Source organism: Lissotriton vulgaris, chromosome 2_1 (assembly GCF_964263255.1).
Source record: "Lissotriton vulgaris chromosome 2_1, aLisVul1.2, whole genome shotgun sequence".
NCBI classification, from domain to species: Eukaryota; Metazoa; Chordata; class Amphibia; order Caudata; family Salamandridae; genus Lissotriton; species Lissotriton vulgaris.
The window spans coordinates 1,801,338,561-1,801,365,157 of NC_141687.1; the positions used below are offsets into that span (position 1 = coordinate 1,801,338,561).

At 51.1% G+C, this 26,597-nt stretch overlaps 1 protein-coding gene across 1 annotated transcript in view; it reads left to right on the plus strand.

The window, feature by feature from the left end:
- SLC67A1 (solute carrier family 67 member 1) overlaps window positions 1-26,597 on the plus strand; it is a 904,035-nt gene that overhangs the window by 611,727 nt on the left and 265,711 nt on the right. Inside the window, exon 8 of the mRNA XM_086957851.1 lies at window positions 13,583-13,683. Within this exon, the coding sequence (XP_086813977.1) occupies window positions 13,583-13,683 (101 nt within the window). The remainder of the gene's footprint in view (window positions 1-13,582; window positions 13,684-26,597) is intronic.

Here is a 26,597-nt window from a genome sequence, read left to right on the forward strand (position 1 = left end):
AGGTTCATCCTGGTCTTGGTGGACCATGCCACCCGGTACCCTGAAGCCATCCCTCTGAGGACAGTGACGGCCCCCGTGGTGGGATGTGCACTGATGGGAATTTTCTCACGAGTAGGATTCCCTCTAGAGGTGGTGAGCGATAGGGGTACCAACTTCATATCCAAGTATATGAAGTCCCTTTGGCAAGAGTGTGGTGTAACGTATAAGTTCACCACGCCTTACCATCCCCAAGGTAACGGGTTGGTTGAGAGATTCAACCGAACCCTGAAAGGCATGATCATGGGCCTAGAAGGTCCGATGAGGCGTAAGTGGGACGTCCTCTTACCATGCCTGCTCTTTGCGTATCGCGAGGTACCACAGAAGTCCCTAGGGTTCAGCCCCTTTGAACTGCTGTACGGTCACCCCGTGAGAGGACCACTGAGTTTGGTAAAGGAAGGCTGGGAGCAATCTCCCAGGAAACCTCCCCAGAATGTATATAGCTACATGCTGGCCTTCAGAAACCAAACCAGGCGCTTCAGACAACTTGCCGAGGCAAATCTGGAAGCAAGCCAGGAGGAGATGAAGCGGTGGTACGACCAGAATGCCACTCTGGTCGAGCTTCAGCCTGGACAAGAGGTGTATGTCCTGGCCCCAGTGGAACCCTGTGCCCTTCAGGATAAGTGGACAGGTCCATTTGAGGTTGTGGAGCGCAAGAGCCCAGTGACATACTTGGTGGACATGAAGACGCCCAGGAACCCTTTGAGGGTCCTACATGTCAACCGCCTCAAGCCCCACTTAAGAAGGTCCGAAGTGGGCATGTTGTTGGCAACGGATGATGGAATGGAGGAGGAGTCGGAGCCTCTTCCTGACCTCTTAGTGGCCTGTGAGAAAGACGGGTCAGTGGATGGAGTTAACCTCTCACCCACCCTGACCCCCGAACAACAGGAAGACTGCCGCCAGTTGCTGGGGCAGTTTCCAGATCTGTTCTTCCTGGTTCCGAGTGTCACAGATTGGTGCGTCCATGATGTGGACACTGGAGACAGCTTGCCTGTGAAGCATAAGGCTTACAGAGTGACTGACAGGGTCCGGGCCTGCATCAAGGAGGAGGTCTCCAAGATGCTTGCCCTTGGGGTGGTTGAGTCTTCCAGCAGTCCTTGGTCCAGCCCCGTGGTCTTGGTCCCGAAGGCTGCTGCGCCGGGAGCCGCACCCGAACTCCGGTTCTGTGTGGACTACAGAGGACTCAATTCAGTCACGAAGACTGACGCGCACCCCATCCCCAGAGCTGATGAGCTCATTGATCGGCTAGGGGCTGCCCGGTTCCTCAGCACGTTTGATTTAACGTCTGGGTACTGGCAGATCGCCTTGACCGATGGGGCAAAGGAGAGGTCAGCATTCTCTACACCAGATGGGCATTTCCAGTTCCGGGTTATGCCATCTGGAATGAAGAATGCCCCTGCCACCTTTCAGAGATTGGTCAACCAGGTGTTGGCTGGACTGGATGAGTTCAGTGCCGCCTACCTGGATGACATCACGGTGTTCAGTGGCACCTGGCCAGAACACCTGCGACACCTCTGGGAAGTATTGATGGCCCTGCACAGAGCAGGCCTCACAATCAAGGCAAGCAAGTGCCAGATTGGGCAGGGTTCCGTGGTGTACTTGGGACACCAAGTGGGGAGTGGCAAGGTAGCACCCTTGCAACCCAAAATCGAGACCATCCTGGCTTGGGAACCCCCCAAAACCCAGACTGCAGTGAGAGCCTTCCTGGGGCTCACTGGGTATTACAGGAGGTTTGTCAAGGGCTATGGCACGATTGTGACCCCTTGACAGAGCTGACTTCGAAGAAGCAGCCCAGGAATGTGATTTGGACTGACACCTGTCAGAAGGCTTTTGACACCCTGAAGACTGCCATGTGCACGGCGCCCGTGCTCCTGGCTCCTGATTTCTCCAAGGAATTCATAGTGCAAACAGACGCTTCAGAGCATGGTGTAGGGGCTGTTCTTTCACAGATGACTGAGGAGGGCTTTGACCAACCCGTAGCCTTCATAAGTAGGAGGTTACTTCCACGGGAAAGTAGGTGGAGTGCAATAGAGCGTGAAGCATTCGCTGTGGTCTGGGCGCTGAAGAAGCTAAGACCCTACTTGTTTGGGTCTCACTTCCGAGTTCAGACGGACCACAGGCCCCTCAGATGGTTGATGCAAATGAGGGGTGAGAACCCGAAACTGTTGAGGTGGTCCATTTCTCTACAGAGTATGGACTTTACGGTGGAACACCGCCCTGGCACAGATCACGCGAACACTGATGGTCTGTCCAGATTTTTCCGCCTTAGTGATGTGGAACTCCCTGGGGAAGGGTAGTTCCCCCCACATTTCAGCTGGAGGAGACACATGTTAGACCTGGCACCTTGGCGTGAGTTTCCCTTCCACTTTTTGCTGATGTGCCTCCGATGTTTTGCTGGTTTTCCGATACTCAGGGCACTGTGCCACGGCCGACCCGTGCCGCAGTGCAAGTGCTCCCTACTGTAAATTGTACATGTGATTGGTATCCATGATTGGTTCATTGGATTTACTGTTAGTCCCTAGTAAAGTGCACTAGGAGTGCCAGGGCTTGTAGATGCCAATACTGCTAGTGGGCCTGCAGCGCTGGTTGCGCCACCCACAGAAGCAGCCGTAAGATGTGTCTGGGGACTGCCACCGCAGAACCCGCGTGCAGTCTCGTACTGTCATGCCGGCTGGGCGAGTGCACCCACTCGCCAGCCCCTGAACCTTCCCTTGACTGCATATTAGTCACCCCTATGGTAGGCCTGCGGGCAGGGTGCATTGTAGGTGTAAGGTAGGACAAGCCCTGATGTGTGTGGCCTGCCCTAGTAGTGACTTACAACTAAATTCGTATTTCACTATTGAAGGCTACCTGCTTCCTTTAGGCCAGGATGGGCTGCTGGAATTATTACACCCTATAATCCCAGCAGGCCCAAGGAGCATGGTAGAGAGTCATGTTTAGTATGCCTGAACTCAGGATGATAAAATATTTCTTTTAGTAAAGTTTATTTTAATATCCTGTGTTTGCAAATGCTACTTTTAGAAAGTTAGCATTTGCTTGCCTAACCATTTCAGCCCGCCTCTGCTGGTATGTGTATCTGACTGTCTGGGACGTGTGAGTGACAGGGCTGGGGGAATGACAGGTGGTGAATGCGCAGATTACACCTTAGTGGGAGGTAGGAGTGGCTCTTGACTCAGAATCTTGCTGTGCTCTGCCACCACAATGCTGGCTCCACCCTCCTGGGGAGCGACTGATGACTCAGCCGACACCTGGCCCAGGAAGGGCGAAGCCCCATCAACAAGGTACTCTGGCTGCCCCTGTCCGCACAATGCTGGCTCCACCTCCTGTGGGGCGTCTGATGCCCCTGCCCCTCACACTGAAAGCAGAAGCCAGAGTACACCCACCAGAGTACTCAAGGGGTGAAAGTGGCTATGCAAAGGCCCCCCTGGCCTGCGAAAACAAAAGAAATGCAGTATAAAAGAAGGAGCCTTGCTCCTTGTAAATTAGATCCTGTTTGGGCTACAGAAGGAACTCTACCCGACGAGAAGGACCGGGAAGGACAAGGAAGAGTGCTGGCTCTTGCCTGTGTCTGGTGCCTTGCTGCAGAAGGAGAGGAAAAGGAAAGACTACAAGAAGACTTTTGCTTTGAGAGACTTTGTGCCAAACTCTGCTGAGAGATCTCCAAGGGCTTGCTGTTGAACGTGCCCCCTGACCAGCGCCCCAGGACCAGTGGGCGCTGCATCCTGAAGAAAGCGACTGTGTGTGCTGCTTATCGCTGCAGTACTGACAGAGGGGTCTGGGAGCGCTGGGCAAGCCTGCCACGCTCCCCGTAACCAATGCATCGACATCCCCCTGAGCACCGTGACCGGGGCCCAAAGCAACAGCGAGAACAACGTGAGGTCCAGCCGCCGCTGGCCCGAGCACCGCGACCGCAACTGCACCGGGAGCCCGAGAGCAAAGTGAAGGAGGACCCGTCCGGTCCAAGCTCCCGAATTGACTGCACTTCGAGCCGTCAATCCACCTGCGAAGACGGACAGCTGCCCTGTGATAACCCCCTCTGGTCGGTAGCCTGCCCGACAGCCCAGCTGTGAGCGCACAGCTGCAACCGGTACTTTGGCTGGGTACGTCCTGCACTTGGGGACCGTACTGCCACTGGCCGTCACCACACAGCCGCCGCCTCCAGGGTCGGAGCGAACGACGAGGAAAGGACCCTGCCGCCACAGAGCACCGCCGCCCCGGATGACCCGTGACCTGCCCGGCTGAGAGCCGCAGCGAACAGCGACCCCGGAGAAGCAACGCGACGTGGGACAGCTCCCCTGGAAGCCGCCCGCTCCACAAGAATTGGAAAGGTACTATGTTGTATCCTCACGGTGCGAGCGTCCTGCAACTCGAGTTCGCACCGCGCTATCTGCTCCCAACGCGAGCCGCCTCTGAAACCGAGGCTCGCACAGCTCCTGGCCCTCGAGGCCCACGCAGAGAGCGCATTGAGGCGCTACGAGACACGGAACCTTGTCAAACCTGGGCAGAAGGCCCAAAAGACTGCTTATTGCTAAAAGAGAACTGTGGCAACCTGAACTTAAGTAAACTGGAACCGCTATTGAAAGTTTGACAACTGTATTTACAAGCCTGCTTGAAATTTATATAAAGATATATATTTTTACGAATACAGTTTGGTGTCATTGTGTGGTGGGTTGGTTGTGACGGTGTGATATTGCAAATGTTTAACCCTATGTGCCCCAAAGATTAGCCTAAGACTGCTTAAGCCACACTACCTAGAGGGTAAGCAGAGGTTGTCTGGAAGGTAACCCTCAGCCCTGACGAGGAAGAGAGAGTCCCTGCTTGTCGCTAGTGCTACACTGCGCCAACTAGAGCCTCCCCCTTCCTACAGGGGGGAGTAGAGGAGGGGAGGCGCAGCGGCCAGAGTGGCTGACTCAGGATCGCTGGGCTCACGGTTCGATCGCCAGTGGCAGCTCAGCTCCGCATCATGTGACTCTGAGCAGTAGCTCACTTAATTTCCCTGACGGCCCTCGGCGCCTCGAAAACTTAGTGGCTGATATGTTCTTGCTTTACAAATAGGAGTTATTAGTATTACAATAAATTAAAAAAAGATAAATTAGCTATTTATACTTTCACTATCTTGCATAAGAATGGTATGGAGCTGTTATTCTGCACAGTCAAAGTACACTTTACCATTGTAGCAGTGATTGTTTAGTAACAATTTCAAACAAAACAGGAAGACGGCTCAACTTTAAGGGCCGATGAGGCAGGCCATCAAGGCATGTGTTTGTTTACTAAATTGCTCCACCTCTTGCCTGATTATTCTACCCAGTCCTGCCTTCCATGGACACCAAGAGAGCTCCAGACACAGAGAAATGATGCCACTGAGGGAAGAGCTGCTCGCATCCCAGAACAATTGGGAAGTGGCACCAGTGCTTGATTTGTAAAAAAATAACATAAGTGCCAGGGCCCTCTTCAGCAAGGCCCTACAGCTTGCACCACCAATGGTCCCTGCCAGCGCTTCCAAAACAAAACAATAAAATATTCACACTCCTAAAAATGTGACAAGTCAGACTATTCCAAGCCCCCAATAAACCCCAGAGACTGCAGATGAATTACTATAATGTATTGAGGTATAATTCAGATAGGCTTTTAAGATGAGAGTAACAGACTGGTATTTCCCTATCATCGCCTTTTCTAAATCAGGCTATACTTGAGATACCTACAGGAAGTCCTATGGAAACTGAAAATGAAGACTGCTGATCGCTGAAGAACACCGCAGTAGCGGCTGCTACAGATCGGGAGTGGTTAGGCTGGGGTGGGTGAGCACAGGAAGGAAATGATTTTTTTTTTTAACTTGCCTGGGCGGGCTGGTAGCTGCCTCTCCTCCATCCTTTTCTTACTGTTTTCACCTGCAACAGGAAGCACCCGGGCTCCCAGGCTCCCCATAGCCAATCACAATGCTGCAGTGCAGTGTTGTGATTGGTCTGAGCGCCGTGGTTAGACGCTCAGACAGGGACTGGGAGTCTTTGCATGTTGCTCACCAGGCTGTGTAAAGCAAGCCTGTTGGGGAAGATGCAAAGTGCTCAGGACTGTTTGCCTGGCCAGAGAGGGCCCGCACAGCAGACATGCCAGCTTAACCGCATGCGCGCTACGGGTTTTCCCGCTGTGCGCTGAAATTTGAAAATCGCGCGGTTTGTGACAAAGCCAGCTCGTCATCCGCGTAGCGCAGGTAACGCCCATGACGAGCTGGCTTTGTCATCCGCAGCGATGGGGTTAAGGAGTGCAATCCACTCCTATCCCTGCCCTGGCTATCCCCGCCCTGAGAGACATAGAGCTCATTAGGAAAAATAAAATAATAATAATTTGTTATCATCATTTTATTTTTCCTTTTGGGCAGTGCGGCGACGCTCCTCCGCCTTAGTGGAGGAGCCGCCACTGGAACACTGTGTGAGTGTAGAGGATAGGAGGTTAGTGGGAGGCCACTGAACAACATAAATATGCTGACACTTGGAGGAAACGGATGGGCAAGGGTGCTTCTAAATGAGACCTTTCAGCAAAACAGGGTTACACGGTCACCTTCTCAACTTGCAGCCAAAGCCCCCGATTCTCAATGCCTCGGGCGCAGCGCAGGTCATAGAAAATACAAGAATTACGAGCTTGTGTTTAAGGTTCGGGAGGAAGTGGATGTGGTTTCTGTCCTGCAGGGAAGAGTGAGAAATGAGGAAAAGCAGGTTGTGAAACCCGATAGAAAAAGAGGTCATAGAATAGAGGGTGGTGTGAAATGCTGTAGATTCATTGCCCGTCATCCCTTTTGCAGACACAGCTTCTGTTTTCTATGAGTACTTCCTTGATTCACAATAGTTTTTTCTTTCTCCATGGAAATATACCAAAGATTCAGCAGGTGGTATATTCATATCTTGCTTTATTGATATATTCCACTTCATGTATGTGTAAGTTTCCACTCTTGTGTCCATTCATTTCTCAATTTCACCTAATTATGTTTCACTAACTTCGCGGTCTCAAATGCATTTCATCGTTCTGAAGCCGTCATTCTGAAACGGAGTTGTCTTAACTGTAGAGGAGAAGAAAGAGACAATGAAGGAAATAGAAAAACAAAAGGTGTACTGAAGACATTATTTAAAAAAACAAAAGCGTTTACTGATATTCTGTAGCAAACACATAACACCTCGGAAGAGAAGTGGGATAGAGGTGGTCGCTGCGTTAAAGTCTCAAGGAAAGAGCTAGACCAGATGAGGTTACATGCCACACACTTTAATTACATGGAGCATGTGAGGGATGGACAACAACCACCAACCTACACAAAATCTAATCATTCTTAAAAGCTGAGGCGTTCACGTGGCATTGCCACTGGGATCACATTTAGCAGCAGCAAAGGGGCTGAAGCCGCAGTGCACATGGAGAGCAAGTGGTCGCCCCAAGGGTTTTGCCATACGCCATAGGGAGGGTGATATGGGTCAGGCCAGTCTCTCCTCTAACATCCACATATGCAAACCCACGGAACAGCCAGAGTGCCGGGTGGCGAGTTGGTCAAAATTAAGGGTGGGCAGAATTTACGTAGTCGCGCTACCCAAAGCTCGGCAAAATGGTAAAAAATCAATGCGAGCATGCAATAGTTCAGCAAACATGCAGAATTGCTTGTTCCGCCAGTTCGCGATGCTTTTTTCCTGTTCGCAAACGCTGTTAGCATGCTCGGGGAGAAATATCACGTGAGCACTCATTTTGAAAGCGAGAACAAGCAAAAAATTCCGCAAAGCCGCAGATCGCTGAATTTTTTGCAATTCCGTGTTCTCCGCGGAACGCAAAATTACCCAAATTACGCAAACGGAATGGAATTTACCGCCCAGGCCTAGTCAAAATGGCGAGTAACAATGGGCGGACTGTAAAGCTAGTAAGATCTGAGTGTCAGTCAGAACTACTCATGATAAATACATTTATGTGAGTAAATGAAATGGCCATGTGCAGAAAACCATGCGCCTTTCATCTGTTTGCAACAATGTATTCTCCGTTTTCTATTTTTTCTGTTGCTTGTGTTTTTTAAACACTTTTTTGGCTATACATGTTTATTCAAAGACCTACTCTCAATAATTGGAGTTAATGTTGCAGTTACAAACATACTGTTTTTGGTATCTTTTATAAATTAATTTTTCGTTATTTTTAGGGCTCGCACTGCGACGCAATCGCGAAAGCGATTGTCGCAGTGGAGTCCTATTGTAATCATTCTGGCTTTCAAGGACTAACGAGGTTTGGGACAACAGACTGGCACGCGCACGCACGCAGCCTGCCAGAATCGGATCAGGTCGCGCGCTCCGATTCCGGCAGGCTCTTCAGTCACCATGGATCACGCACGCACACAGAGACACACACATGAGCGCACACATACAGACACACACCACACCTTCCCCAGCCCACACACACATGAGCGCACACACAGACAATCCGCCGCCCCCGCCCACACACACACACACGCACACAGAGAGACCCAACCCCCCCCCCCCCCCAACTAACCCCACTCACCGCATCGCGTCACCGCTGCTCCTCTGGCCAGGCACTCCGTGTGCGCGTGCGGGGGCTTCTGAAGACGGAAGTCCCGCCCCGCACCAGGTTTCAGTTTCGCTCATCTTCAAGCATCTCTGTAGTTCAAACCCGGCCCCGTCCAACAGCCGCCTCTACAATCACAAGCTGCCCTAGGGTAACGAGGATCACAACCCCTACCCCTCCAGACGAAAATGAGGAGGAAGAAGAGGACGAGAACGACAAAGACGAGGAAGATGTGGGTGTAGAGGAAGTGTTAAACTGGAGCCAGCCGCCCTCAGGCGTAAGATTTAAACTATTGAGCGTGGGCGAAGCCAGTTGTGGAGCACAATTGTGCAGCTCCGCAATTACCCGACAGCGTCTCAATCCTGGCATGCATCTCCGGTCTACCGAGGTAACAGTACAGTCTACAATCGTGTGATAAGTCCAGGAGAGAATTGCCACCCACTTTGTGCCTTAAACTACAGCTATACACCATACGGGTGTACCCAAAAGGCAATCCTTAGGGGAACTGGTCCGCGACCCTCGCCCGCATTCCCCGCCCTCGGGAACCCAAATGCTTTCACCCGCAGACCAATAAGTGGCCACATAAACCACACCACTACGCAACCCACCAACCCGGCAGCCTCCAACAGCCCCCCGGGTCTCCTTGCTATGCCTGCCATCCCGAGCATCGCTGGGTCCCTGTCCACCTCTAAGCTCGCAGGTGTCTCTGCCACCCCCAGGTGCTCAGTTGCCCCTAATGCCCACGCCCCGAGGGCCCTCCGCATATCACTCCGAAGCGGCGGGGCACTCTGGGGCCCGGGCAAAGGGTGCACTCACTGTCCTCGCCGAGCCCGAGTCCCAGCCTTCACTACGGCTCAAAACCCCCAGAGCTGGCAGCGGGTCGTGCAGGCAGCGCCATGAACGTCCGGCTGAGAAACACCCCCCCCCCCCCCCCTCCCCCCCGCCCCCTTCCTTTGTAATTAGACTCCTTGCGGCCTTTTCTTCGGCTGCCGAACCAAGGGCCCTTTGACCTCGTACCCATAATGCGACTCCAGCATTGATGCTCTTTACCGCAGCACCCATAGCGCACGCCAGGACCATATCCATTTTCTGGTACTACGATGACATTTATAAATCTGCCGAGGATCCCAAGATGCTGATCAGGCTAACAACACCCCCGCCCCTCCCCCCAACTTTGTAATTAGATCCCTTCCTTCTTACCCTTGGGCACCCAACTCAGCTATTGCTGCACTTTCCGTTAACATGTGCCTGCCCCTCCGCCCCCCCCGTGCCTACTCCACCTCCCCCCCACTGTCGGCCAACCAAGCCCCATGCTTGTGCAAGCACTGCGCTGCTGCGTGGCCCCGCTCCCTTCCCTCGGGCAGAACTGCGCTGTGCTACCAAGAGATTCTCGCAGACGGGCTCCTGCCCCTGTGGGATGCCCGCCCTGTGCGACCCCCACATCAGGCCCGGCCCCCCAGCGCCATCCTCTCCCACAAAGCACTACCTTGCTCCCTAACATACTATCCCTCCTAAGGGCCGAGGACATGAAGACTGGGTATCTAACGGTGCACAAGGGACACCAGCTGCTCGCTTCATCCTCTCCTTATGTGCGGGTTCGAGCCACTGACTCGCTCTGTGAGGGAATTTAGACTGGGCCTTGCACCGCTTTCCAGGGACACCAGTGTCTCCTTCTTCTCGTGCGAGTTACTACCCGACCACCAGTCACTTCAAGAGCGGAGGACTGACTACCTTCCCACTCGTCCCACTGGCCTATCCCATCTTGTGCCTGCGCGCTGCCCACCTCCCTGCATGCCCTCAATACCCCCGGTCCATGAGCCTACTCTGTCGGCTGCCCAAGCATCTTTTCTATTCTCGCTCCCTTGTTAACAGCGCCTCCCGCCTCCCAAGAGGCTAAATTATGCTGTTAGAAAAGGCAGATTATGCGTCACATTTGGTGACAGTATTGGGACTGAGGGACCGCTTTTGGCACGTTGCGTTTGCGGAAAAGGCTGCTGTATTGAAAGAAAGCAAAGGCCAGACACACTGCAACCCAGCATTAAGAGTCGCCGGCTCTGCATGCGGTAAATAACAATACGCGTCTTACACGTCTGTGCATTAATCGGCTTAGAGACAGTAATGCGAGCTGCGGCCGGGGTGCTGTGCCTGCGGTAATCTAGAAGCCGGGGTGTGAGGGCAATGCGGCCACCTAGGAATGCCCGGTGCACAAGGGCACTGAGGAGACAATGGTGCGCGTGAGAACCGAGGCTTCAGAAGTATTTGGGGGCACCAAGGCAACATAGTATATGTTTTGAGGCAACGCTAGGGCACAAGGGCAAGTTCACGGGGGCACCGGGGCAGACTCAGTGTATGAGGGCTCCCAGGCAGCGCAGGCACGCAGGCACACGGGCACCGAGGATGCATCGGAGTATGTGGCCAGAGCTAGTTAGTGCTGGAGGGCACCGAGGCCAGTCTCCGTACATAAGGCACAGAGCATAATGGTGATGAGATAACCCCACTGCATGAGGGTACAGAGGCAGCGCCAGTGCGCGAAGTCTCCGAGACAGCGCAGTGCCAGGGCCGTAGCGCATTGTACCTGTGTTTCATCCAACTCTTTCTTTTTTTCTGACAAACACAGCGCGTGCAGTGCGGACTGCTCTGTCCTCCTGCTGCATCCAGGTCCTATCTCGTACAGCCCTAGTGAGTGCACTTCGGTTTCTGCTCACATGGAGGCACATGGACTGCAGTCCTGCCCTGACAACCAACGTGTCTCTGTGCAAACCGTGCTGCACGAGGCAATGCTTCCGACACTGGCCCCCTGTGCCCAGGCAAGGACCAGCTCTGGTGCTGTGGCGCCTCCGGGAGGTGGTAATACACATCAGTGGTAGTGCACTGGGACACTCGGCTTCCTCGAGCAGCCAGCGCCTCCCACTCCACAACGTGCTGCCTGACGCAGTCCTGCTCAAACGAGCCCATCCAGCTGTTGTGCTGTGGTACCTCCGGGATGTGGGCATGAACACCAGGGGCAGTGCACTAGTCCAACCAAGGGGTAGCTGCACACTTACCCGTACAGCACTGGCGCCAGGAAGGGTCCTCCTCTCCAGAGGGGGCAGCGGGTTCCGTTTGGGGCATGTGATCCGAGAGGTCATTTAATGATTTCCCATTACAGCTGCAGAAACAACTCTCGCAGCGTGAGTGCCACACATTCAGCGCAGCCCAAGTTTAGACCAGGCAGGCAGGAGTTTCCCTTTATAACCGGCCCCTTCACGCAGGCGATGACACTGTTCGCCCACAATTTTCTATCACGTCCAGGACTAAGCTTCCAAGGCCTCCAGTCTGTCCTGCAACACTTACTTGTTTTTTTAGAGGAAACACTGAAGGATTAAAGCAAGAGTAATTACTGGGCTTTCAGCTATGAAGGTGCATCATAACTGAAAGAATTGGCTCAGCAACCATGCTGAGGAAGGAGCGACCTTAGCAGCAAATAGCTCTCCAACACCCCTGGCAGCACACTGCAGCCATAGCAACAGAGCAGGGCTGTCCCAGACAGGGCCCGCTGTACAAAAGCATCGATAGTTCGAATTTCGCATACAAATGGACTACTTTATGTTCTGCAAAATTGCGGAGGGAGGGAGTCAAAGTTCCTGAGATGTGTGTGCAATTAATCAGCTCCTGTGTATTACTCTTTACCTTCTGTCTTTGTACACCTCACAAGAGAGCTGCCAGTAAGTCACATGCAATGCTATCCCTGCTACACCCTCACACACCCTCACGCTCACATACCTCCAACACTCACACACCCTCACCCTGCCTCACACCTCCTTACTCTCAAACCCCCTTTCCCTCACACCACATCACCCTCACACCCCGTCACCCTCACACCCCGTCACCCTCACACACCCTCACCCTCAAACACCCTCACCTTCACACACCCTCACTCCCTCTCGAACTCACACACCCTCACTCACCCTTACACCCTCGCCCTTAAACCCTCACACGCCCACCCCCCCTCACCCTCACACACCCCGCACCCCCTCGCCCCCCACACCCTCACACCCCCTCACCTTCCCTCACACCCCCTCTCACCTTCACACACCCTCTCACCCTCACACACCTTCTCTCACCCTCACACACCGTCTCTCACCCTCACACACCCTCTCTCACCCTCACCCACTCACCCTCACTCACTCACCCTAACTCACTCACCCTCACTCACCCTCACTCACCCTCACTCACTCACCCTCACCAGCATAGCATCACAAAACATAGCATAGCATAACAAAACACAGCATAGCAAAACAAAACACAGCATAGCATAACAAAAAAAAACACAGGATAGCAAAAGATAGCATATCCTAATTATTCCCAACTCTCCTTATTATTAAGCAACATCTGACAGTTTGCAAATCATCTTTATACACTAATTCAGAGTTTTCGAAAAAATGTATGCAACGCATTGTCATACACAATGATTTCCTAGCTCAGTTGCACTTTGTGTGGCACTGACGAAGGAAAGACATTCTAATTTTTTGTGGAGAAGTGTGGCTCAGGGGTTAGAGGCGGCAGACCCGGAAGCTGAGATCGGCCCTGGACCAGGGTTCAATTCCCCGCCTCGGCGGGTCTTGGGCTCAAAAATTCCGCGGACTCGATAATTCTCGCTCCGGTGCCTTCTCGACTCATGGGTTCACACTCTGCGACTCTGGGCAATAGCTTGCTTAATCTCCACAACGGCCCCTCGTGGTGGGATGCCTGGCTTTCACCTTGTGGATACCCTGCCGGGGTATCCCACAGGGGAATACCAGGACGGGTTCCCTAAGCAAGCGCCGGGAAACCCTTTGTGGGTAGCTGTGCGCTATATAAGCTGAAATACAAATACAAAAATGCCAATAACTCAAACTTTAATGCTGCGAGACCTATTGCATTGTAAATGCTTGTTGGTTTAAGCTTTTGAATGCTTATGTTTAAAGAACATCTTAATTCAAAACCCTTACTTGTTATTAACTTTTCCAACACTTTTATTCTTTTCTAGGCCTGTTCATGATTATGTTTGCAGTCATCTCTATCAATTTTTTTGGACTGGATCCTCAAGAATCTGGGTATTTGATGTCATATTTTGGAGGCATTCAAATGGTAAGGACAAATGTTTACATTTGCAAGACAACCAATGGGAAAACGTTGTCTAGAAAAACGAGAAGAAATCCATTATAAAGTGTATGTTCAATACATTTGCTTTGGAGTTGTCTTGTTGTAATTTGTAGCTGTGTTTGTCTGATACTGCCCAATTGTACTCATTTGTTGTAAACTCAAGGCTAATTTACCGTTGTGACCAATGGTACGCCTAGGCCTAACCTTGAAGTGTGCATCAGCGGAATTTCTTCTACTTTACATACACATTGTATTTACATTATTACTCCTGCAGTGTCCTACCATTTCACCCACCAGCATGCTGTGTACTCTCAGCCTTGTGTTCTGGTATCAAGCTTTCCAGAACTCTCCACACTGTATCCAGGCCTGTCTGATGCACTGCGTCATAGAGATACCTTTAGCAATTTTGTAGTTTCCAAAGCTCCCTAAGTCTTCTCCAATACAAGGAAACTGCAGCGAGGGTGAAAACTTGCAAAACTCTGTCAGAAGAACAGGATCATCTCAGCAGAAGAAGGTTTCAGAATAGGCCACATCCTGTCTACTAGACAGCAATCAATCCCATTGCATGGATCCGGTAAAGTACAGCAGTAAAGTAAACCTACAGTGCTTTATGGTCTATTTACTCATTTTGTATCACAAAGTTCAAGAGGTTCTGGCTCTGTTCGGCAAGACAGTCCGGGTAGGTCAGGTTTTCTCATCACAAGCACCCACACTGCCCGTTGAACATACTCTGCTGAACATTAAAGTTATGAAAGTCCATTTGTGTTTTTTGAAAAGTAGCTAAAAGCATCTCTGTTTCGGTTTTAGAGCTCAGCCCCTGCCTGATGAAAATGGATCGCTGTGTTTGTACAAGCTATAAAAGCACAATGCAGCTCTGCAAATACAACCGGCTCCATTAAACGACACCATTGTACACGTGTACCATAATATATGTACATTACACAACCCTTTTCACCTACATCAAGTGAAGAACTTCCAATATTTATCTCTGCTCCTCTGTCAGTTTAGGGATCATTGAACAGCATGTATTTTAGGCACCCAGACTGTTGAGCCCTGGTCTCTTTATGAAGTCTTTTTTTTTTTTTATTTAATAAATTTTTTATTGATAAAAAATATAAGTGGAATATACATTTGGTAGTTCTTGTATACAGTCCAATTGTGAATACGCGCTTATCTTTGGTTTTCCCCCAAGTGAGAGGGGGGAGAGGGAAGAAGAAAAGAGAGAAGAAGAGAAGGGGGGGGGGATTGTCACAAATCTCTTGGTATTTTTAGTTACTGGGCTTTCTTCAGCTGCTCGTCGAGTGGATCCCACATGCGTACTTTTGGGTTGTGCTCCTTTGAGAATTTACCTGTAAAGTTGTCTGCTCCTCTTAGGAAGGTGACCCAATTAATCCATGTTTTAAAATTTGCTTTGGCAGTGTTCTTCCAGTTCGTAAGGATTATTTTTAGGGCCGCAGTGAGGAGCAGGTCTAGTAGGTCTCTCTCTTTTCTGCTGTTTAGGCTTGCGGTCATGAGTTCTGTTGCTAGGCTTACAAAGCTGATTGTTAGGTCTGCTTTGAGCATGTCGTTTAGGAATGTATTGATCTGTGTCCAGAACTTCTTGACTTTCACGCATTTGAAGATAAGGTGCTCGAGGGTGCCTTCCTCCTTTTGGCAGTTCCAGCAGTTGCCCGAATCTGCAATGCCGACCTTGTGGAGCCTGGATGGGGTCCAGTAGGCCCTGTGGAGGAGCCAGAATTTAGTTTGTGCTAGTTGTGGGGTGACTTTGTTTGTTGTTGCTGAGCCCCACATTTTTGCCCGTTCTTTTTCATTTAGCTGCCTGCCTAGGAGTGTTTCCCATGTGTTGGTTATTTTCTTGTTCTGCAACAGCGTGGAGGAGCTCAGGAGCTTATAGATCTTTGCAGTTTGGTGGCCTGCTGAGTTGAGGGTTTGCATATATTTGATGATGCTTGGTTCTTCTCTGTGTAGGTTTGCTTTGGTTATGGCTGTCTTGATCTTGAGGAAGTTGTAGAGTTCTTGGTTTGAGAGACCGTGTAGTTGCTGCAGGTTTTGAAAGGTCAGCGTCTTCTGCTTAGTTTCCATCTGTTTGGGAAGGCTGATTCCTTTCTCGATCCATGTGTCATTGTGCATTGTTGCCCCTTGGTTAGTTACTTTTGTGTTGAACCAGATAGATTCCCATGCTGTGCCTTTCAATTTTCGCATCATGCGTCTGTCTATTTTCATCAGAGCTTCCCTGGTGTGTTTCAGTATTGGGTTGGCTCTTTGGGGGTGTCTGTTTGCTGTTAGAAGAGCTATTGGGTTGAGGCCTCCCAGGATGTCTTTCTCCACCTCTAGCCAGACTGGTTTATAGGTTTGGGTGTCGTCTAGCCAGGCGATCCCTTGCCTTGCCAGGCAGGCTGTTTGGTAGGTTGTGAAGTTCGCAAGGTTGATGCCTCCAAGGTCTTTGGTTAGTCTAAGTTTATGTAGGCTGATTTTGGGTTTTTTGTTTTTCCATAGGAAGATGTTGATTAGTTTGTCTAGTTTCTTGTGGAAGGCTTCTGTCATCGGGAGTGGCAGCATGCTTACCATGTAGTTGATTGCCGGCGTTATCATCATCTTAATCGTTTCTATCCTTCCCCACCAGCTTATGTATTTTGGAGACCATAGTTCTAGTCTTTCTTTTATTTTTTTCAGCGTTAAGTCCTCGTTGTGTTGTAGCGTGGATGTTGGGTCTCTCCCAAATTGCAGTCCTAGGTATTTGAGTGGTTTTGTCTGCCATGCCAGGCCAGAGTCCCCGAGGACTTCTCTTGTGGTGTGGACGTTCATTGGTTTACACTCCGATTTGTCTTTGTTGAGTTTATACCCTGAGGCTTCCACGTATTCTCCTATTGTGTCCATGAGTGCTGTTATTGACGTAGGTGGGTTTGTGGTTGTAATGAGGATGTCATCCGCATATGCAGCAAGTTTTACTGTCTTCTCTTTGACCTTAACGCCCGTTATTTCCGTATTGTCTCTAATTCTGGCTATTAGGGGTTCTAGTGCCAGCAGGAAGAGGCCCAGTGAGAGGGGGCATCCTTGCCTGGTACCTCTTCCTAGTGTAAGCGTTTCGGATGTACTGCCGTTCACCACTATTTTAGCTTTTTGTCCGTTGTAGAGGGCCATCACCATGGCTATGTATTTCTCCCCCATGCCGAATCTTTTCATGCAGTTCCTTAGGAACGGCCACGAAACTCTATCGAAGGCTTTCTCTGCGTCTAGCGCTATCATGACTGCCTGTTCGCTGCTCTGTGTTGTGTGGTTGATTAGATGGCATAATAGCCTTGTGTTATCTTGCGATAGCCTGCTTTTGATGTACCCCACCTGTGAGCTGTGGATGATGTCTGGTAGGACTTTGTTTAGTCTATTGGCCAGTATCTTTGCGTAGATTTTACAGTCGACATTTATTAGCGAGATGGGTCTGTAGTTCTGCGGGTGTTGTGGGTCTTTCCCCTCCTTGGGGATTATTGTGATGTTAGCTTCGCTCATGGACTCCGTCATCTTGCCGTTCTGTATGCAGGCCGAATATGTTTCTGCTAGTAGCGTTTTTATTTGGTGGCCGAAGGTTTTATAGAACATGGTGGTGTATCCATCTGGTCCTGGCGCTTTGTTCTGTTTTAGCTGGCTGATTGCTGCTTCGATTTCCTCTTCTGTTATGTCAGCTTCCAGCGAATCCCTCTCATCCTCTTTGAGTTCTGGCAGATTGGTGTCATTGAGAAGAGTGAGTCCTCCGTCTCTGCTCAGGTTCTTATCTTCGGAGTATAGTTCTTGGTAGAAATGTCTGAAAACTTCTAGTATTCCTTTGTTTGTTGTTTGGGACTTGTTAGTTTGGTCTGTTATCGCTGCGATTGTGTGTTGCCTTTGTTTTGCTTTTAGGTAGGATGCCAGCTGTTTCCCAGCTTTATTGGCTGCGCACAAGTTCACAGATTTGAATTTTGTCAGCCATGAGCCTGCTCTTTCGCTCAAAATCTTGTTCAGCTCGTATTTCTTCTTTGTGAGCGTGGTGAGTGTGTTCTTGTCCGTTATGTTTGCGCAATGACCTCTCTCCAGTGCTTTTATCTCCTCCTCTATTTCGGAGATTTTTTTGTTCCTACTTCTGTTCATCCTTGATTTGATGTTGATCATTTTACCTCTTAGGGTCGCTTTGAGGGCGTCCCAAATGGTGCTCTTCCCTACTTCGCCATTGTCATTGTGTTTGAGGTAGTCTTTTAGTGCTTCCTCGATTTCTTTCACGTTTTCTCTGTTCTGCAGGATAGTCTCCATCTTCTCGTTGGGGTTTCGTTGTGTTTGCCGCTCAGAGCGAGTGATAGGTGCGCATGGTCTGAGATGGTTATTGGAGCTATCTCCGTTTCCTCTATTAGGTGCGTGTGGGTGTTGGACATCAGTATGTAGTCAATCCTACTGTAGGAATTGTGTGGGTGCGAGTTGAAAGTGTACTCGCGCGCCGTTGGGTGTTGTAGCCTCCTCGGGTCCGCTAGATGTTGTTTGATGCACAGGTCTTTCAGGGTGTTGTTGTTGTGGGAGTCATGGCTTTGTCTGTTTGGATGCCTGTCTGTGGCTTGATCCATTGTCTTGTTCATGTCTCCTGCTACTAGCAGAAGGTCTTCCTGCGGTATGTTGGATAGTTTGCTGTCCACTTCCTGCCAGAACTTTTTATCTTCAGAGTTTGGTCCGTAGATGTTGGCTACATGTATTCGGTTGTTTCCTTTCTGGGCGCTTGTTATTAGTATACGTCCGTCTTCATCTGCGTTTGTCGTTTGTATGGTTAGGTTGGCCCTCTTGCTCAGAATGGTTATTACTCCACGTTTCTTCTCTTTCGCAGGCGAGCAGAGTACGTCCCCTATCCACTTTGCTTTGAGTAGCTTGGCTTCTTCCTCTGATAGTTTAGTCTCTTGCAACGTGTATATGTCGCCTTTTAGTTTGGCCAGGTGCTCTAGTATTTTCCTGTGTTTGATCGGATGGTTCAGGCCTTTAACGTTCATGGACACCACCTTTAGGTTCGTGGTTAGGCTAGCCATTGTTGAGTCGTTCATGGTGGTGTAGTGCTATCGCTGGTGTCTTTGTTTTCCTTATGTTTTAGTGCTAGCTTGTATGTCCATTTTCCGTGGCGCACCTTGTGGCGCCCCCGAGGATTGGAATGTACAGTGTGGGATGATAGGTGAGGAAAAGATATAGCAAGAAAGAGAAAGGGAAATTCTAGTTACACAAATGCCTACTGTCTCATCTGCCGTCCTGTCCACCTGTCCCGCCCTCCCCCCCTGTCCGCCCCCTCCCCCCGCCTGTAGAGAATCGGGTGTGCGACAGCAAGGGTCCTCACACTTCCTCCCCCCCAAGTCTTTGTCTCTTGGGCTTTTTTGAGTTCTTGCATAGTCTGTATTGATGAGTTGGTACATACGCAATTCCGCCTAGAGAGGAGGGAAAGGGAAGTGCAATGAAATAAAAAAGGATACGGCTGTTGTAGTTTCCCTCTCTCATTCCTTACCGTAGTTGTCGGCGGCGCCGTTGAGGTAGATGCGGTTGATTGTGTGTGCGTTTGTCTGAGGTAGATAAGTTTGTTTGAGTTCGAGTTCCATTAGTGTAGGTTCCACGCCTTCATCATTCCTCCTCTCCGTCAGCTCCGTCTGAGGATGCTCTTCGCTTTGCTCCTGGGCTTTGTAGCTCCATTTCCTCTGGAACTGGGCCTTGTAGGTATCTGTGTAGGTCGTTGGGGTCATCGAAGACTCTACTTCCATGCCTGTCCGTTATTCTCATTTTGGAAGGGCCTGCAAAAGTGAAGGTAATGTTTTTTTTGCGCAGTTGCTCTCTCAGGGCTAGGAAGCCTTTCCTCACTTCCACTGTGAGCCTGGAGAAGTCTTGGGTGATTGTTACCTTCTTCCCGTTTATCAACATTGGGCGGCCTTTCCTGGCCACAGTGAAGATTGCGTCTGTGTGATTATCTCTTAACGGCTTGCATATTATTGGTCTGGGAGTGTTACTGTTCGCTTGTTTCTTCGCTGGTATGCGGTAGGCTCTGACGATTTCGAGAGGCCTGTCAAAACTGAGACCGGTAAGTTTGGGGATTATGGTTTCCAGCATTAGGGCGCATGCCCCTGGTGTGTCCTCTTCGGGCACTCCCAAGAGTCTTATATTTCCTTTGCGGCTTCTGTCATCTTGCTCCGCCATGGTTCTCTGTAATGTTGTGGTTCTCTTTATCACCAAGCCCAGGTCCTTGTGTGTCACATTAGCGCGGTCTTCCAGCTGGCTTATTCTTTTCTCTGCTTCGTCAATTCTGCCGTTGGCCTTGCTGTGCTCAGCTCTGATTGCTATCAGTTCCATCTGGATGTTGTCCACTGTCTTTTTTGTGGCCTTTGTTAGATCGTTTCCTTCCGTTATCTTCCTCAGTAGTGTGTCGAGTGTTATAGTTTCGTTGCCGTGGCCGCCATGCTCCTTTGCCGGCGAAGCAGGGGTATCGTTCTTGCTCTTTTTTTGGTCATTTGTGACTTGTTTCCCATCTCTCCCCGCCATGGCGTCGAAACCTCTTCTAACCTGGTGCGTCTGGGGTCTCCCTTCTGTTAGTTGTTGCTTTGCGGCGTCCCTTTTTGGCCCATTTTCTTCTTTGTTGCTCAGGATGTTTGTTGCTGTCAGGGTGCTGTCCCTGAACCTGGGCGGCCACCTTACCACTCTAGTTTTGGTCCTAGACTCCGCCAGCCTCTTGCGGTATCTCGCCTCTACTCGTCTTGGTGTTGTGCTTCGTATCCTCCTTTTGCGGTCGCTCCCCCTCTTGTATTCTTCCCCATTGGCGTCTTGCCCTCTCTGCACTCTTTCCGGTCTTTACTTCTTGCCGCTTCTGTTGCTTCTGTTAGGGCTGTCAACGAGATAGCTGCCCTTGAGCGCGTTGCTCTGCTTGCCGGGGAGTACGGCCTTGCTTTTAGCTTGTGATTATGTGGTTAGTGGGCCCCCGGAGTTTCTTCTACCTTGCCTCGAGTGGGTCGGCTGACGGCGTGACTGCGCTTTGCCCTTGGCACCTTTCTGGTTGGTTTTTCCCCCTTGGCCTGCGTCTGGTTGGCGATATATGTTTGTGCCTTACGTCGTGCCTTGTTGTTGTCTCAGCTACTGCCTGCTTGCTGCTGTACACTGTTTAAGATGGCCGCCGTCTCGCAGGGGAATGCGTTTTGAGCCCAGTTCTCCGCTTCACTCGCTTCAGGGGTATGTTCGGAGCTGCCCTGGGTGTGGGCCGGCTTTTTGACCAGCTGTTTCGCACTGAGCGGGTTTTTGCGCTGCGCTTTCTCTGCTCATGGAGGTCCGTCGCTGCCGTGCCTTGCTTCCCTAAGATGGCTGCCCCCCTGCTTCTGCGCCTTTCCCAAGATGGATGCAGTGTGTTTGTTTGTTCGTCTAGAGTTAGATTGGAGTTGGATTCCTCCTATACATCAGCGGCTTGTCTATCGCTGGCGGGGGGTTTTCTTGTTTAGGGCGCTCTTACTTGGGTGGCGGTGATGGTTTGCGTCTCAGGGTTCTGCTCTCTCTAGGACCTCTTGCGCTTCCGCCTCCTTTATCGACCCGTAGTTCTGCCTCCCCTCACAGCATCTTCTGTAGCTGTTGCCGGGCTTGGAGGCTTCTGGCGGGTGTTGAGCGGATCGATGCTTCGCTCGGTCGTGAAAGAGCCCGCCTTTGTCTTGCTTTCCCAAGATGGCCGCCCCTGGCTTCTGCTCCTCTCCCAAGATGGCTGCCTTCCGTGTGTTTTCTTCTTCGTCTCGGAATTAGAATCCCTCAATACATCGCATCTGGAGTATCGCCGGCGGGGGGTTTTCTTGCTTAGGGCCTCGGGCTTTCGCGTTATCGACCTTCGGGCGCTCTTACTTGGTGGCGTTGGTGGTCTTGCATCTCGGGTTTCGCTCTCTCTAGAATCTATACGCCATCTTGCGCTTACGCCTTCCTTTTTCAGCCCGATATCATTTCTCATCTCTCAGCCCCTTCAGTGGATGTAGCCGGACTTGAAGACTTCTGGCGGGTGCCCCTTATGTTCATGCACCTCTCCGTGTGTCAGTTGTCTCGTTTCTAGCGTTTTTTCCTTTCCTGCTCGCCGTTCGTTTGACTTGGGGGTCGGGAGCTCCGGACTTAGGTCTGCTGCCTCCTTGCCATCCAAGCCACGCCCCCCTATGAAGTCTTTTTTCAATAAATACATTAAATAGTAAAAAGTTTGGATTTTTTCAAGACTCCCTTGTCTTAGTTCATGAGTACTTTGTCAGTGGTGTTTGCACAGATTAAGAAACAACAGCCAGCCTACTGTTCTGAATTACTCAGCAAACTATCCTACCTGTGTGCAGGGTTTGCACTTTAATGATGTTGACTTTATGTTTTTGTTTATCACTAGAAACAACGGGCTTAAATTTCCTTGAAAGACAAGAAATATTGTTTATTAATCTAGGATAGTTTAAATTAATATCCTAGTTTCTCAGATTTCACATTCTTTTACAATCATGGTGGATTTTATTAACCTGTTAACTGATTTGCATGACAGCAAGTATCACAAAATATGGATTTGTCAAAATATATTTCTTGTTTTTTCCAGTCCTTTGCACTATCATTCTACTGAGTTCTGTTGCTTTAAAGATGTAACTTTAGGTCGTGGTATTTACTGCGAGACTTCTCTTCATCCCAATTTAGAGCGTAATTTGGACCACCTTAGAATATATCCTGTAATGAGGCAAATACAAGAAAGTTGAACTCAGTCATGAACACTTCTGCCTAGACCCAACTAGCCTTTTTAAGACTGCATGCACAATGTCTCCTTCTATCCCTTTTCCATCGATTACGGGTATCAGAAGCCAATAAGAACGACCAGTGATCAAACTGGAACTAGATTCTCTAGAATTTGAAGTTATCCAAACGTGGCAGACACCTCGGTCTTTCCCATGTAGGAAGCAGGGTTAACTCCAGCCGTGATAGTTGCTGACCAATCCTTTCCAACAGGCCCCACAATCGAAATTTGCCTAGCTTACGTAACGGTAAGTTTCAATTCTATTAAGGACACGGAGGCGAGGATTATGCTATATCTTCCTTCGCTTTATTAACATAAAGACTCCACAGCAGCTTAGGAAAAGATATAATAAGAACAAAAAATGCTTTAAACATAAAGCATCGACGTAATGTTCAACAAAAAATCAACAACAACTCCCAAGAGTCTCTTTGCGTAACCATAGTCCATAGTCCTATTACTCTGTCCATCATCACTATATAACCGGACCTCTCCTCATCTTCCTCCTCTTTCTTCGCGCAGATCACGCTGGAGCCTCATTGGTCCTGTTTAGCACCGTCGTTGCCTGCCAAAAAAGGAACAGCATCAGCGAGGTGGCCCAGGAAATGCGACAACAAGGCGAGGAGCATTCAGTGAACAACACAGCACTGACAATGTAAAGGAAAACGCTTTACTTACTGCCATACGGGTGGGTAGAGACACCACCGTAGTCCGGGTGGGATAATCCTCGCCTCCGTGTCCTTAATAGAATTGAAACTTACCGTTACGTAAGCTAGGCAAATTTCGATTCTATGTCAGGACCGGAGGCTTCAGATTATGCTAGTTTAAAGCTTACTTACCACCAACTGAGCCAAATCCACCACCGGCTTAAAATAAAACCTCTTGAAGGTGGAATCCGAGGACCAATCCGCAGCTCGCATTAGGTCCTCCAGACGAGCACCCACTGAGAATGCCTTAGAGGCCATGGCCCCCCTGGCGGAGTGTGCTCCAAAGAGAGAAGTATTGATGCCCGCTTCTTGCATGACCCATCGCACCCACCGAGCAATAGTGGGGGAGGAGACAGCTTTGTGTGGCTTCCGCAGGGCAATCAACAACTGACGCTCGCCCGGAGGGCGCAGATCCAAGGTCGGGTCCTCATATGCTTTGAGGCATTGCACGACACACAACTTAGGAGTGTCAGTAAAGGCTGGATAAGAAATGGAACGCGACGACGTCTTAGTACGTCGGCCCACCGTAAAAGTAACCCCATCCGGGGAAAAAATGCGTGCAGAGACATCCAGCGCGCGCACGTCCGAGACGCGCCTACCAGAAACCAGACATAACAACATGGCTAACTTCGCCGAGAGCTCTTTAAGAGACAGATAAGAATTGGCTGGCCACGACAGGAACAAATTCAGAACCAAATTGACGTCCCAAAGGACGGAGTACCTGGGTTCTGGCGGCAGTGCGAGGCGAACAGCTCGCAGAAGTCGGCACACGAAAGGGTGTTCCCCTACCGGATGGCCATCGATGTTATCATGGCCCGCAGAAATCGCCGACCGGATAGCATTGATCGTCCTATAGGCCAAACCCTTGTCGGCCAAATGTGCCAGGAAATTTAGCACGGGAACAAGGCCGGCGACCATGGGATCCAAATCCCTTCGTAAACACCAACGCATCCACTTAAGCCAAGCGGATCTGTAACGCTTCGTCGTACTATCGGCCCATGCTTTGGAGAGCAAGTGCTCAGCCGACCCCGAAAGGCCCGGGAGCGTCCAGCGTCTCCTGAGAGCCTCCACGCCACGAGGCGGAGAGTGTTCTGCATGACGAGAGGGTGAGGTTCCTGATCCGGGCTCGTCAGGAGCAGAGGAAACAGGGGGAGTAGGATTGGAAAATCCCAAGAAAGTTCCAGAAGAACCGGAAACCATACTTGAGACCTCCACAGCGGTGTAACCAACACCAGTTCCGCACCCTGGCGGCGTATTTGAGCCGTCGTTTGCATGATCATGGAGAACGGGGGAAATGCAAACGGCTGTTCCCGACTCCAATCCTGCAAGAACGCGTCCGTGGCCTCCGCTAGAGGGTCCGGCCTCCAGCTGTAAAACCGCGGCAGCTGGTGGTCGAGACGGGACGCGAAGAGGTCCACCGAGAAGGGGCCCCAAAGGGAGTGTAGCCACCGGAAGACTCCCGGATCCAGTTTCCACTGGCTGGCGTCCCTGAGATGCCGAGAGTGCCAATCCGCTACCTGATTGCACTGACCTGGCAGATACTCCGCCGTCACCGCAATGTGACGAGACAGGCAATAATCCCAGAAGTCCTTCGCTAAGTCCGCCAAGGCGCGGGAACGGGGACCTCCTAGGTGGTTCACATACCGGACCGCCGAAATATTGTCCATCCGTAGCAGGACACAAGCCTTGACCGAATCTTTGGTCCAACAGCGAACAGCGAAGGAGCCCGCAAGGAGCTCCAAACAATTGATATGCAATTGTTGTTCTTCTGACGACCAGGCGCCGCCGGTGGAAAAATCCCCGCACCGGGCGCCCCAACCCGACCTGCTGGCGTCGGACTCTATGATCAGGTCTGGAGCCGACCCGAAGATCGCTCGCCCATTCCATGCCTCCATGTGAGACAGCCACCATGACATCTCCTCCTTCACTTCGTCCGTGAGGGGGACCCACTGATCGTAACACATTCCGCGGCGCAAATGCTGCGCCTTCAGGCGTTGAAGAGCCCTGTAGTGCAGCGGGCCTGGGAAAATCGCCTGGATGGAGGACGAGAGAAGGCCCACCACCTTGGCGACATGGCGCAGTGACGTACGATCCCTTGCGATCGTCTGCCGAAGCAGGTGTCGTATCTTTGCGACCTTCCGACCCGGCAGGCTCAAGACCGCCTGCACCGAGTCCACCACGAAACCTAAAAAGGTGATCTGCTGAGTGGGAACCAAAACCGACTTGGAGCCGTTGATGACGAACCCCAGTCTCTGAAGCAGGCCGACAGCCTGTCGCAGCTGGCCTGCCAGTACCTCCGGGCACTGCCCCATGAGGAGAATGTCGTCCAAGTATACAAGCATACGGACCCCCTGACTTCTGAGAAACTCCACTACCGGGTGGAGGACCTTCGTGAAGCACCACGGGGCCGAAGAAAGACCGAACGGCAGGGCGGTGAATTCGAACACCTTGTCGTCCCACAGGAATTGCAGGAAACGACGATGAGGGGGGTGGATGGGAACGACCAAGTAGGCATCCTTGAGATCCAGTCGCACCATCCAATCCCGAGGGAGGAGCACGTCTCGAAGGAGGTGGATCCCCTCCATCTTGAAGTGACGGTAGACCAACCACCCATTGAACTCTTTTAGATTGATCACAGGTCTCTTGCCCCCATCCGTCTTGTCTACTAAGAAGACGTTGCTGAGGAACCCATGTGGGTGGCGCGTTGATAGACGGATGGCTCCCTTGCGCAGCAAGTCCGAGATCTCTCCGTCTATCTATCGCGCGTCGGATTCTGAAAAAACCATCGGGCGCGGGGGCCTCGCCTGAGTCGGCTGGTCGTAAAACTCGATATGGAAACCTCTTACAGTTTGCAAAACCCAAGCGTCGGCAGTGAGCAGTTCCCACTCCCCGTAAAAGTTTGCCAGCTGCCCCCCAATCGGAACTTGATCCAAGCAAAGTACACTTACCGGGGGCATGTCCCTGTCCGGAGTTCTTCTTGAACCCTCTGCCACCATAGCGCTGTCCCCTCGTGGGGTAGAAGTTGGTGTAGTTGGCTGAGGTCTGGTACTGACCTCTTCCGGAGCCTTGTCCACGGTTGTTGGTCTGCTGACCACGGCCGATCGCGCGGCCCCTGCCGCGACCGGCCCCTCCAGAAAAACGCTGGTGGAACACCTTCTTGATGCTGGACTGGGCCTTGTCCAGCAACGTGAACGTATTCACGAACTTTCCCAGCTCGCGGATGAAAGGCTCACCGAAGAGGCCACCCTGAGCCACGGCACCTGCCTCCGACGAGGCCAGGTCCCCCAGCTTCGGATCCAGCTTGATAAGGAGCGAACGCCGCCTCTCCGTGGACAGGGCACAGTTGGCGTTGCCCAAGAATACGATCACCCTCTGGGCCCAGTTGGAGAGCACCTCCGGTGAAATGGCGGTGCCATTCGCTCGAGCCTCCTCCGCCATATCAA